This window comes from Daldinia caldariorum, assembly GCF_022478825.1.
Source record: "Daldinia caldariorum strain CBS 122874 unplaced genomic scaffold F4812scaffold_10, whole genome shotgun sequence".
Lineage (NCBI taxonomy): Eukaryota > Fungi > Ascomycota > Sordariomycetes > Xylariales > Hypoxylaceae > Daldinia > Daldinia caldariorum.
Genome location: NW_025953046.1, coordinates 624055 through 637951, shown reverse-complemented (window position 1 = coordinate 637951; position 13897 = coordinate 624055). Strand labels below are relative to the sequence as shown.

Below are 13897 nucleotides of genomic sequence, written 5' to 3'. Positions count from 1 at the left end.
CTAAGACAGTGCAGGCACCTGATTGTCCAATAGGTAGGTACATAGGTACCTATCACACGGAACATCAGCGGACCGACACCGCCAAAAAGTTGAGACCCCTCCTACTCTTTTTAGAACCGGCAGAAAAAAAAAGTTGCTTCTATTTTATTTTGCAGCTGTCACGAGTCTGGAGCTTCTTAGTGTTTTCCTTGCAGCGGAATCACGTTGCGTCGCAGTCGTAGTCGCAGTAACAGTCGCAAATCAGCAACCCACCCTTCGACCAAAATTGTATTCGGTTAAAACGCAAAGACAAAACTTGTTCCAATTTACGATTTCAAGATGGCGGCTTCTAATAGCCAAAAGAAAGTTTTGTTTGATGACAGCGACGATGAATCGGATGGAGGTGTTAAGCTGCAAATCAATTCCGAATACGCCAAAAGATTTGAGCATAATAAAAAACGAGAGGAATTACAAAGACGTGAGTTTTACTTCTTTCTATCCTCTACTTTAACCTACCTAGGTTACCTTCGTAGTTATTAACAACTTCTAACTAACACATCTTCAGTGGAGGAAAAGTATAAGTCTAAACAGGCCAATGGTGACAAATCAAAAGATGATGATGATGATGACTCCGATTCCTCCTCGGACGAAGAAGAAGATGAAAACGGTTTCTTAGCGACGGAAGACCTTGATGCTCAGATCTCTGCCACGCTTCAGGCAATCAAGAATAAAGATCCTCGTGTATACGATGGCAAGACTAGGTTCTACGAGCCAATTGACGAAACTGCTGCCCCGAAGGACGCTACGGTAAAAGAAAAGAAAGAAAAGCCTATTTTCTTACAAGATTACCACCGGGAAAAAATCTTGCGCGGAGATACCGGAGCCGATTTTGACGAGGAGCAAAAGCCCCCGCGAACTTATGCGCAAGAGCAGGACGACTTGAAGCAGTCCATTAAAAATGAGATCAAGGCGCAACTTGGCGCAGAAGGCGGCGCAGAAGACAGCGATAGTGACGAGGATTTCATCAAGGCTAAAAAGAGGACCGAAACTGCTCCCGAACAAGACGTTCACCCATCCAGGGCTGCCAAGATCAAGCCCCCAAAACCTGACCTTTCGGAGGCGGACAAGGACCCAGAGCTTTTTCTGTCAAACTTTATGGCTGCCCGCGCTTGGGTTGGAGAAGACGGAACTAATTGGCAAGCGTTTGAGTCCGACGAAGGCGAAGACGACAAAGCAGATGAGTGGGAGGCGGCGTTTAATCTGCGCTTCGAAGACCCTAACAAGAGTAACGAAGTTTTGAAGTCATATGCTCGTGATGTAGTCGCAGCGCGCTCAGTCCGACGAGAAGAAAAGAGCGCGCGAAAACGTCAACGAGAAATAGAGCGTGAGAAGAAGGAAGAAGAGAAACAGAAGCGGAAAGAAGAAAAGGCGCGATTACGTCGCCTTAAACTCGACGAAGCCGAAGAAAAATTGAAAAAGATCAAGAAAGCTGCGGGCTTGTCCGGCAAGACGCTAAAGGATGAAGAATGGCAGAAGCTACTTGAAGATGCCTGGGAAGATGACAAATGGGAAGAGCAACTGAAGAAGATGTTTGACGACCAGTATTACGCTGCGGCCGAGGAAGATGCATCTGACGATGAAGGCAACGCCGAAGGGAAGAAATCAAAGAAGATTAAAAAGCCTAAGTGGGACGATGATATCGATATCAAGGATCTTGTTTCCGACTTCGAGGATGAGGAACGCCCCAACATTACTCTTACCGATGACGAGAAGCGCAACGAGGAAGAAGACATAGACGAAGACGAAGATGAAGATGAAGATGCGCCATCGGCTAAGCGACAGAAGACTAGCAAACAACGCAAGCGAGAAAAGCTCGAGAGTCAAAAAGCAGCACGGCAAGAGCGAGCTAAGCTCGAGGCGCTCGTCGACGCAAAGATGGAAATCGACGACCCGGAGATCCTCGCCGGCAGCTCGTCGACGAGCAAAGGGCCGGCGCGCTTCGCCTACCGCGAGACGCGACCCGAGTCCTTCGGGCTCACCACGCGCGACATCCTCATGGCGTCCGACGCCGACCTCAACGAATTCGCGGGCCTGAAGAAACTCGCGCACTTCCGGCCGGAGGACAAGCAGAAGAAAGACCGCAAGCGGCTCGGCAAGAAGGCCCGTCTAAGGCAGTGGCGCAGGGAAACCTTCGGCCCCGAGTTCGAGAGGGAACCACCCGCGTTCAACCCCGGGAGCTTCGTGGACGGCGGCGACGACGGCGGGAAGCCGAAGAAATTCGAGGCGGAGAACGGAAATGGTGGTAGCAGTAATATAATCGAGGGCGGCTCCAAGAAGAAGCGCAAGCGGTCCAGGGCCAAGAAGAGCGCGAAGCAGGGAGAGGCGGACGAGGCGGAGGATGTGGCAGTGGATGCAGCGTAGACGCGATGTACAATACTAACCCTAACCCCCTATCCGTAGAAAATTTTGTATGGTTCGGTTTGGGTTTCTTCTTTTCGGCAGAGAATCTCGGTAGATAGTAGATTGATACCCTAGATCTAAAAATTGTCGCGCGCGAAGCAAGGGGAACAAATTAAAAATTTACCAACTACCTACAAAAAGCTCATATTGATTTGGCATGCTGTCAAGGGGCACCTTACCTACAATGTACATACCTCCTACCAACCTAGGTAGGTATGCATGTCCCGCTCCCGCATTCCGAGCTAGGCGGGATCTGCTGGCGCTTTTGCTCCGCTGGGCCTAGTTGCCGTGTCGAATGTGGCCCGATAGGGTTCCAGACATCGTACCACCTGCATGGCGCAAGACCCCGACCCGGCAAGGATATAGCTAGTATGTGCCGTACCTTACTTATATGCTTTACTTATATATAAACCTACGTGGATCTCTCAAAAAGTTTGTTTTATCTTCTCTTTCTCGTCTGCGTTATGCCGCCTCAATATAATCTTCTCGTCATGCTCATATCATATCATGTCTATCTCGAACGATAACGGCGCTTGCCCACATTCTGGCTTTGAGCTCTGGCTACCTCATATGACATACACGTGGAATCACAAATTGAGTTTTCCTTCGTTGAGGTATTTCAAAAAATCCCGACCGTCCTAATATTTCCCAAGAATCCATCTCGTAACAAAGGTATAAGCACGTATAGACACAACATAAAGCGCAAAGCCAGCAAGCCGAAAGAACGAGGTAGGCCGGCGCTTCTTCAGATTTGGAACTCGCTCGCAACCCATCATCCCAAGAAAGAGATTACCTTTCAACTCCGTTACACCGTTTCCGGCCCGTTCTTTACAAGATACCATTCGCTCATAAGGACATAACCCTTTACATGCTTTCCAAAATTTTACAAAAAAGATACGTATGCGTCATCCATTGAAAGGACATGAAGCCGCCGGTACCCTATCGCTTCTTCGCCCTCCAAGCACAAAAGTCTATACTACAGTAACGTACCTAGGTAAGTGGGTTAGGTAGGTACCTAAGGTACCTTATATATCAACCAAGATACCAAAAGAAGATCAGATATTTCGTATTGTGACACATCACAATATGTGTGTCGAATCTTACGAAGGCAGATTATCCAGGTATAACGAGGCGTCGCAACAACGCAACGATATCGAGGTAACCCGGTCGTCTTATCGACCTCCTCTCCGGAGGCCTAATCCGGCACCAGGAGTGTGTACCCCAGGGCTGAAAAGTCCAAATCCATCAACGCCGCCTAAGCCACCCAAATCTTGGCTCAGTTCTGGCGGCTCCATGTTGAATGGAATGAACCATGCAGAAGATTGGTCGGCAACGAATCCACCGGGCAAACCTTCATGATGGTTACTCGAACCATCACCAGAGCCAGCGTGAGATCCATTTGCATTATGTCCTCTATTTGAGCTACTTCCGTTACCAGCCAACGCGTCCCAGTCCATGATAGCCTCAGGTCCGCTGATTGCTGAAGGGTCTAATTGACCATACGCGTTGAAGACAAGCTGGCGGTCCAGCTGTGGGAGTATGCCTGCAGCGTTGCTTGAAAGGGACAGCGAAAGTAGATCCTGGTTATAGAAAGCGGTGTGTTGATGCCCATGTCCATGCCGGAATCCGCCCATAGCGACAGGGCTAATGGGCGACAGCGCATGATAGTTCGCTGCTGCATTTTGTAAGCGTGCGTGTGCGAAGTTGGGGTTGAAGGAGGTCGGCCCACTGGTTTGCCCGCCTAAACGAGAATAGTTACGTTGTGCCTGGGCTCTCTGTTGTTGCGCGTGTTGTATGCGCTGGATCTGTTCGGGTATACTAGCGCCGTTGAGATCGGTAAGAAGGGGTTCGAGCTGTTGCTGTTCGCTACGCGAAGAGATGCTGCCTTTCTTTGCTACCGACTTCCGTTTCATTAAGGGCGGCCTGGTGGATCCGTTGTTCTCACGTCCCTCACCTGTGCTTGGCGGTGGTGAGAGCTGGGTGAAGAATTCTTCAACGGTGTGAAGTTCAGACTTCTGCTCGAGCACGGCATCCTCGCCCGTCTCCTTCTTTTTGAAAGAAGCCGGTTCGACAAATTCTGGCTGAGATACGCCATGCGGGTATCGATCAAACCAGTCTCCATATTGAAATATAGGCGAGGATGCCGAGTTATCGCCTGCTGGAGTACCTTGGCGTGCAGCATCAGCACATGTCTTATATTGCTCGCGGAGGTTTTCTGCCATGAAGTGGAACATTCCCCAATAGCGCTTCATCTTCGAGAGGAACTTCACATTGATAGCTAGGTTCTTCTTTGCGGCTGTCTCCACGGTAGAGTTGCCAGAGAAAATGCCGAATATATGAACGGTGCTCGACAGGAATGCACAGTAACCCACAAAAGGTGCCGCGATCATATAGTGCTCAGCATCTTTTAGTAGCTCAGACATTCTATTCGCAGCAGCAAACGCTTTTGATCCTGCCTGTGTGATGAAAGTATTGGGGACGTCTACTTTCGATAAACCAGCTGGCGAAGACACGGCGAATCGGTTCATGAATAGGACATTCTGCTGGATGGAGATATGTAAAAATAAAAATTGATTGGCCATCCCTTCTGTTTGGTGTAAGTGGAGGTTCTCAGCACTGTATTTCAGCCCATCCGGTAGCTTTTCGGCAAAGTCTTCTGCCTGTTTAAGCAGCACAGCATACTCGGAGTCACTCTCCCATATCGAACGCTTATCCGATTCCATCCCTCCTTGGTTCAAGAAGCTTATTATTCTTCCCCACAGGGCGATTGCGCGAACCATGTACGCTGCTACGCCCATGTTATCCTTCGCGTCGGAGAGCTGTCCCTCATCCGTCGGAACCGGATGAGGAACCTGGCCCTGAAGATCTTCGGTAGGCCCTGGCATATCGAGCTGGAATAGTTTCTCTTTGATCGGTAGTTGAATCTTAACCGTCTCTTCTTTTATGAACATAGGGCGGTCCGTTCCGGAAGAGTTGAAGCGATCCATCAAGAAACAAGCCCACATTGTTCGTCTTCGAATCTCGCGATCGATAAAACTAAGCTGCTTCGCCTGATTAAGGCGCATTGGATCGTACTCTAAGTCCTTATGCAGCTGCAATGCAAAAGCCATTCTCGTAGCCTGGCCGCCTAGCGCCCAACTCCTCCCTCCATGGCATGTACCGAATTCGTGCAAGCCGAGAAGCAGGAGGCATGTAAGAATCGTGATATTAGGCCATTCATAATGCCTCGTCACAATATCCCGAGCCGGGGCCGCCCATTCTTCTCCCCGAAGAAAATTGTTCGTCATCGCGAACTTCGGATGGGTAGAAAAGCGAGCAGAAATTGCGCAAACGGAGAGCACTAGAACTGGGGGTAATGTGCCAGCTCTATTATAATGGTCAGTGTTGAGGTATGCTTCTAGGGTAATAAAAAGACGTACTTAAGCTTCCTCATGAAACTCGGTTTGTGAAGTAGATGGTAGGCCTGGCCATAGATATTTTCAAAGTAGACATCTGCCAGATGTTCTTGTAGATCTTTTGGTGGTAACGCCTCGGCGCCTTCATATAGCAATTTACTCTCCTCGGCTTCTTGTACTTGCAGTGAAGTGGGCTTACCGGAACCCTCTAGCCTAGCTTTGGGGCCATTCCTAGCCCAATGATCCAGTTCCGAGCCGAATGCCTCGTCTGCTCCTCGTTTCTTTGCTGTTTGCTTCCCTGTAGTAAGGGTTCCGGGAATGGCAGGTTTTACCACGCCCCGGACAACGTTGGTGACCGAGGCATCCTGCTCTGATTTAGGTACAAGCTTGATAATCCGGTCCTCCATCCTCTTTAATCGCTTGTCTAGCATAGCCATGTAGTCCGTCCTCGGGGCTGCCTTCCGCGTAGTAACTTTGTATACGCAAGGGATTCGGGACCGAAGACAATGCTTACAAGCCGGTTTCTCTCCCGAACAACGTATCTTTTTCCTCCGACAGGCAATACATGCCAGGGGTAGTCTTTTTCTTTCCTTTCCCGCTTTGGTCTTTAGTTCACTCCAGGCCGGTGCAGGATCAGATTTATTTTCCTTGAGCTTTCCTCCTAAATCGGTACCGTCGCCAGGCCCGCCTGTCGCTAATCCAAACTCATCCGACATGTTGTCTTCCAAAGAATTAGTGCCGACATGGACGCTTTCCTGGCTCCCATCATCAGACGCATCTATGCTACGTCGTCTATTCTGCTGCGAAGGATCAACCATGGCATAAGTAGCGCTGTGAGGACCCGAGGCGGTCGAATCCTTCCGCTCGCCAATCGACGAAATTGAGGCGTGCCCGGGCGTAGCGAATAGGTCGTTCGGATGATCTTCCAAGGTGATCATCTGGTTGGCTTCGGGCATGTCTTGAAAGGGGAAGTGAAAGTCTGAAAATTGTGAAGTGTCGATCAGACCGTGCGAGTTTGTGTCATTCGAAAGGTCATCGTAGTGGTCATCTAAGGAAAAGCCATTGAGGTCGGCCGGTTCAATCGAGCTGAGCTGAGCTTCTGATTTAACAACGGGTTGGGAGCCATCAATATTCCCGGATGGGAAGGATTGAGCGTCAAGGTGAGATTGACTAGGTGACATTTCGGGGGCTAGACGGCCATTCACGGCCGCGCAAAGAGGGAAAGATCAACGACGGCCAACGTTACTCTTAGCAATCGATGAATTTGTTGTTAATATTTTCTCTGTTTTCACTATTTTCCTACGGAAGCTTAATTGCGAGCGACGAGAGGCTCTTACAGCCCCGCGCGACCGGTTATTTTAACGTCGCCCTCAGCGGGCCCTGGTGTCAGAAAACAGGAATGCCAGCGCCGTGTGGAAATTTATCATGACAGACAGACAGACGGACAGGAAAGGTAATGCGAAGGAGGATGCCTCCGTAGATTGAAAGTGGAGGTAAGTCTGTATACATACGACAGCGAGTATAGAACAGCGCTGGGAAGATGGTAGGTTATTAGTTAGGCAGTGTAACGGGGTGCGCAACCGGTTAGATAAATGTCTTGTCATCATAAAAAAAGAAAAGAAAAAAAAAAAGGAAAAAAAAACTGCAGATTCACTCGATTGAGACAGATGGAAAGATTGGAAACCGCTCTCCTTGCAAGCCTTCAGTGGGTCTTCGTGTATGGGTCTCCATGCATGTTCGAGCTAGCATTGTGGGGTAATGAAGCTAACCAGTACGGTTTAAGCTGATGGAGCATTCATGTGGGTAGGACCTTCAGAAATACCATGGGTGTATGAGGTTAGGTAGTACTTAACCTTAGGTACTTTAGGAGGTACCTAGATATTGTATTGTACCTAACTAAGGTCCTAACCTACCTCATATAGTACCTGAGCAGCTAAGTAGATAAAGGCAGCGGAGCGGTACCTATATGGTACCTACGGCTAACACATGCATCAAATAGGTATTCTGAGAAACGGATTAATTGTCCGCACAGTCCTGTAACAAAATAAAAATAAAATAAAAAACGGAGGGTAAAAAAACAACACTTCAGTCTTCAGCAATAAGCTTCAGGTATGTTAGATACTATACTGATCTATCACTTGACGTCGTAAATACATTAATACCAACAGGTGGCGGTTGATAGAAAGTCAATATGGACCCTCCTATTGGCGAGTAGCGGTCAGTTTATCCTGAGGACCCTAGCCTCCATCCAGCAAATGATAAACTAGACTCTTCTGGCCAATGCCAACAGCAGAGTACCTGTTTTACCAGTCCCGCCTGTCAGCCAGCCAGCCACTAAGCCAGCCCTGCTGAGGATCTGTTGAACAAGACAAACTTCAAGTGGGTCTTGGTAAAGATGGTAACTTAGGTATGTCACGCACATAGTTACATGTACAGCTAGCTATATCAGTTTAGGTATAGGTACCTAGGTAGTTAATGTAGCATTGAAAGAAAGTAATACCTATATCTACATACCTAATATGTATACTCCATTACCTCTTAGGTCGCGATGGGTGAACAAGGAGAAAAAGGATTGCAACATTTGAATAGCTTCAAGTCCATGCGTGCGTGACCTTGCTAAGATAAAAGACTTTGCTAATTTCAAATTGAACAAGCATTTAATCGTGCATTTACGTCTGTTAGCTTACGATCCCGAGTTTCCCCCGCTTGAGCAGTTGAGGTATATCAAACTTACTAGCCTGGAAGTTGTTCATTTTTTAAAATGCTAGGGTTTATATACAAGTGGGATCCACGACCCGGGCCCCTATGCAATCTACGAGGCACCTTAGTTGTGATAGCTAGTACGTAGTATAGTGTAAGAGATCACCTAGGTTAGGTAGGCTAGGTAGTTATTTACATTAAGTTATATACCTAGGTAGTGTGTGGTGCTTCAGTTACTCTTAGTTGTGCTTATAGGTAGTTAGAGCTCATTTACCAACGCTTCGTGTCTCAGCTACATATTCCCCATAAGATTGGGTAAGTCTATACATATTGGTATGCTAGCGTATGCTATATCCACATACGAAACTATAATAATATAGCTTCTTTAACTGCAATCTGAAACAGCAGTAGCAAGCAACCCAAGACTATCCCTTAACTTTATTCGACTTTGCACTGATCAGACCTGCTTAGTCCTCCCTTACTTATAACTTCAAACGGGTCTTATGCTATATCAGAGTTACCAAACGACCTCTTGGCGAGTAGAAACGAGCAGTACAATCACAATCATGATACTTGTCCGGCGATTCCAATATACCCGAAGGGGAAACCATCCCTCGAAGTCGTTCCGATCACAGTATACATAGTAAACTGGATCTATCCAATGCCTATGTCGTCACACCGCATCAGCACTTATTCTCAATTCTACTTGTACATACCCAGAGGTAATAAAGCAAATCTCGTTCCCTCCATTCAAGCCAATATTTTAGAAACGATATTGATGAGCAATCGATGTTGGACGGAACGGTTTGCAACTCTAAAATATGTACTTACCTAGGTACCTACCTAAGGTATTTACTCAAATATAGGTAACTATCGGAACCACCTAACCCATTCGATTGTTAAATAAGAGTGGGTTCTAAAGTACTCCCCGCCTCGTACCTACAGGCTACCGCATTGGAGCCTCCGGGGTATCATTAGCGTGTGGAGACAAAATATATTCTTGGCACAGTTAAGATCCTCTGTTGGCTTACCAGGATTGCTAAGCCAGGTCAGCAACGCACGACTTGCAGGATTATCGGCGCGAGCTTTCTTTAGTTGCTTCTATTTCCTCGGGGTAAGAACGCGTTATTTACAGGATACAGGATACACTATACGTGTTACCTAGGGCAGCTGGAGGGTAGGTACGCTATAGATTTGGAGGAATCAAGTGCTATCCTAGATATCCCTCGTTTATATTATTCATGTCATAACCTCGGAAATAATAAGATCGGATATCCGCTATAAAGTATTTGGTTAGTACCCACATCGCTATGGAGCTTAAGAATATAGGAGATTTAGGGATTAAGAGAAGTGGGCTCAAGACCTTGAAATTCTATTAATTCTAATTGGTTATTCACTATACATACTACTGCTATGTATTGTACTTAGGTACTTGCTTTCGGCCATAAAATATTCAAAAAATGGCCGGTCGTCAATTACATAATGTCCCTACCTGCGTTTGCGTTGCAATGCCATGCGTTTTCGGCCGTGAAGTTGTATGTAAGTACCTAAAGTATCTTTCCTTCAAATATATTCTTCAAATAGGTATTAGCACTTCAAGTAAATACCTATCCTCCATGTTATCGCAATGTCAATAAAACAGGCACACTTCACTTCAACACCACCACACTCCTTACCCTGATTCGGGTCGTTGGGACCTCTCGAAGATCCCTCAATGCAGTATCATTTCCAGCATCCACATCCAACAACTACGTCGTCTGACATACCTCAGATGGTTATAACCGTTAGAGAAACCTTAGAAGACATTGCTACTCAACTATCGAAGCAACATACCCTTCAAAAGATCATCCAAGTCTCCGTTACTTAATGTTACTCGAAAGCTTAGATAGGTCGCCAGACAAATATCTCGACGTAAATCATGACGGCTAACGTAGTAATGAACTGATTCAGAGATTACAAAAGCTTATTCCCATGTTATTTCATGGGTGAAACAGGTTAGGTTAGGTAGCTATCCGGCCTGATGGAAAATCCATTATTCAAAGGATAGTCACCTAGGTAGGTAGTTACCTCTTACCTTAACCTATGATGTAGCATATTATTTCATTTCCTATTTGGAGAGCTACCTTCCGATACTTACCTGCCCTGCCCATATCTTTACGCTAGTTTCGCTCATCTTGAGTAATTTCCGGACAAAAAATCTGCATCATGGCTTAGCTGCACGAAAGGTCACGCAAACCCGCAGGACAAATAGTCGCGCGTTCATGTTAACCCCAGCAAAAAACACCGTTGCATCCGCAAGAGCGAGCAAGTTCCGAGAGACTCTATTCCTTTCACTATCAAATACTCGTGCGCCAACTTTACTTGCATGTCGATCAGCTTTATCCACAGGTTACTTACAGTATGGGGGCGGCACCATATATATCTCGGAATGTTACCATACATCTTCTTAACTCAGGGGTGGCGAAATCGGCCTCTCCTTCCTGCCTGTCATTCATATATCATACACTCAAAATTATCCATCCCTACCAGCTCTGTCCTACCAGACAGCTAGAACCCCCTCTGATATTACAAAACGGAATACAAAGCTACGATTACGTTGCCTGAAGTCTCCTGGCACATGTCTTTTGGGACTCCGGGTGCGGAAGCCAACAGAGCATTTCGTTAGACGCTTCATCATATAACTCCAATAAATGCGCTTGCCCAAGCTCGTTACGTAGCTACCTAGGTATCTTAACCCCCCAACAGCGTTGATAAAGCTACATAATATCCTTGCCACATATATTGACAACTATCCTACTTTGCCTTATTCTATAGGGACGCAATCAAAGCTTGGAGTCTCGATGATTAAGCTTCCTGACGTGTCCCAGAGCGAGGCGAGATGCGCCTTGTGGTGAGGTCTCACTGCATCATGTATCTCTTGTCTTGATGCCGAGACTTATCCACGAACCGACGTTACAGATAGTCTCGTGGCACAGCTATCTACAGTAATGAAAGCGGCCGAAAGTAATGCGAAGAAAGTAAAGTAAAATAGGAAAAGGAAAGGAAGGATGGGGACCGAGACATCATCATACATACATGGACTCGGTCCTTTCGAGAAGAAGCGACTCCAGCTATAGCTTGAAAACACCGAAAAGGGGAGGGAACCCCTGCACATTCCGCTTAATGTGGGCAATACGTATTTTGCCGCCGTTCACCCCTCCATCCATGCATCCATCCAGCTGCGCAGAATGGTCATGGAATACTTCGAATTTCCCGACGTCTCAACATATTGCGGTTGCGAACTTCGGTAGCGAATTGGATAAGATGGGAGAATAAAAGCCCCCAGCGTGCTTGGCGATGTTAGCCGTCTACTATTTTGGTTCCGTTGCGCGACCTGCATTTTCAGGCGCCGCAGCCTTGCTACCCATTGAAGGCGGATGAACAACCGCAAAGGCCCCCAATTCAGCAGGAGGGCAATACTTGAGTTACTTGCGTGACTTGCAGGACTTACACTATCCACCTTAGGTGATACATCATTAAGATACTCTGCCTATCTATATATTTACCTTGGGTAGTATGCGATGCTTCCCCATGGGGATATATTGCTCCGTATCGGACCTCCTCCAACTTCCACTAACCCAGGGTCGGAGAACTATTGGCCTTCAATGCATATCTACCTACATACCTACCTACCTAGGTACCTAAGGTACCAAGATGATCGACTTCGGAAGCAGAAAAAAAGATATAGTTACCTCTTTGTTGAAGAATAAGCGGTTTATATCATCTTATTACATGTCTAATCCCATGTATCAGTTCTCAAGTCGCATATCAGAATACCACGCGATATAGGTGTGATCCTATAGCATCTATAGTAGCTATTTATCTAAAGTAGCAGTCATATAATCTATTCTACATCGAAGAGTCGATCGAATCACGCAAGGCCTTGCTTTCCCCGGACTACCAAGATTCTCCATAGAGAGGAAAGAAAGAGTCAGACGGTAAAGTATGCAACACATCTCCATAGAGAAAGGGGAAATTTTTCTATCTTGTATCTTAATTTTTTACTACCTTATTCTTATCCTATACGGTTGCGGTCAACTTGATGCTACGTGGACCCTCAAGATCTGCACTAGGCTACGAGGCGATCTCCGTGGCACGTTCGTTCACCGTCCCTGAACGCGCGCTTCGGTTGGCCAACCGTACCTCGCTATAGAGAAGAAGAATACCACACTAAGAGGTAGTAACAGAGCAGGTTTCGATTTAACTCATTGCTATGCGGAAATCGAAGGACGTCCCCGTGCGATTTGATCTTCACTCATCTCGACTTTCATCCAGTAATTTAAGCAAGATCTAGGGTGAATCGATATACCTAGTACTAACGTCTGCGTGTAGGTGAGGAAGGAGTTACTCGACGGCTATGTTGTGACATGGTAACTGTGTAATAGAGCACAGCCGTTCACTTCCACGATTGACAGGAGTTCGAAGAGGGTGTCACTACTCCCCACCGGCCGAACCATCCATTGTCTAGCAACAGAGATGATGCGTCCCATCCAGATTCAGGGCCAGAACTCTAGAGGGTATCACCTTGAAATGTGCGAAGAGTAAAAAGTACTGGACCTGAGAGAGCGTCTCGTGTTGCCCATTGCCCCCCTTTGGTACCTGAATTAGATCTTACAGTATTCGAGGGGATACGCAACATAAATGGCTGAACAAGCAATATTCGATTCTTACACAGCAGCGTACGCTCGCACGCAAACACATTATGACGATGATATTACGAACCGCATCCTCTGCCCCCTCAGTATTTCAGTTTGATCTCTTGTCGAGAGTCGTAGTAATATGGTCCTTGCTCATCGTCCCCGTCCCCGTCCCCCCGTCTCCGTTCCCCTCCCACTATTCGGCCCATTAGCAGATACTTATTCACCACGTGTATCACGATAACCTTTCTTGCATCCACAGGACGGACGGGCCTAGGCTCAGGCAATAGGATTGATTCATTACACGGATCGCATTGCTTTTATACTGCAGGATACGTGTCGTCGATGAGTAGGTAGGAAGAACGCGTAATGAGTTCAATACAAGTAGGTACCTAAAGTAAAGGAGGAAAACTTGTCGTAATATTGATTTAGAGCCTATAGCGACAGCGGGATTTCACACGAGATCTTGTCGCTTAGAAAAAAAAATGCGTACCAGAGGAGAGGCCCTAACGAGGACTATGAAGAACTTGGAGATCGAGATGACAACTCTGTAAACAAACATCTACGGTTACTCTTTTTTAGACTCGTCGTCCTCACTGACATGTCAGTTCTTCAGAGGGATAAGACGATGGCGGTCTATTGGCCGCTACCTAGGTATGCTTGGTGTTACTACTACTCTTCGTATTG

General features: G+C 46.8%; 2 protein-coding genes across 2 annotated transcripts; one reads left to right on the top strand and one right to left on the bottom strand.

Moving 5' to 3' along the window:
• The first annotated feature begins 124 nt into the window (after nucleotides 1-124).
• F4812DRAFT_431517 (Krr1-domain-containing protein) lies at nucleotides 125-2574 on the top strand. Its single transcript, XM_047934446.1, has 2 exons — nucleotides 125-457; nucleotides 545-2574. Exons 1-2 carry the CDS (start codon nucleotides 319-321, stop codon nucleotides 2398-2400), a joined length of 1995 nt encoding a protein of 664 aa, XP_047789487.1. The 5' UTR covers nucleotides 125-318; the 3' UTR covers nucleotides 2401-2574.
• A 1037-nt stretch (nucleotides 2575-3611) lies between these two features.
• F4812DRAFT_451485 (zinc finger transcription factor 1) lies at nucleotides 3612-6772 on the bottom strand (the record flags this gene model as incomplete). Its single annotated transcript, XM_047936216.1, has 2 exons — nucleotides 3612-5805; nucleotides 5859-6772. 2 exons carry the CDS (start codon nucleotides 6770-6772, stop codon nucleotides 3612-3614), a joined length of 3108 nt encoding a protein of 1035 aa, XP_047789486.1.
• Nucleotides 6773-13897: the final 7125 nt, after the last annotated feature.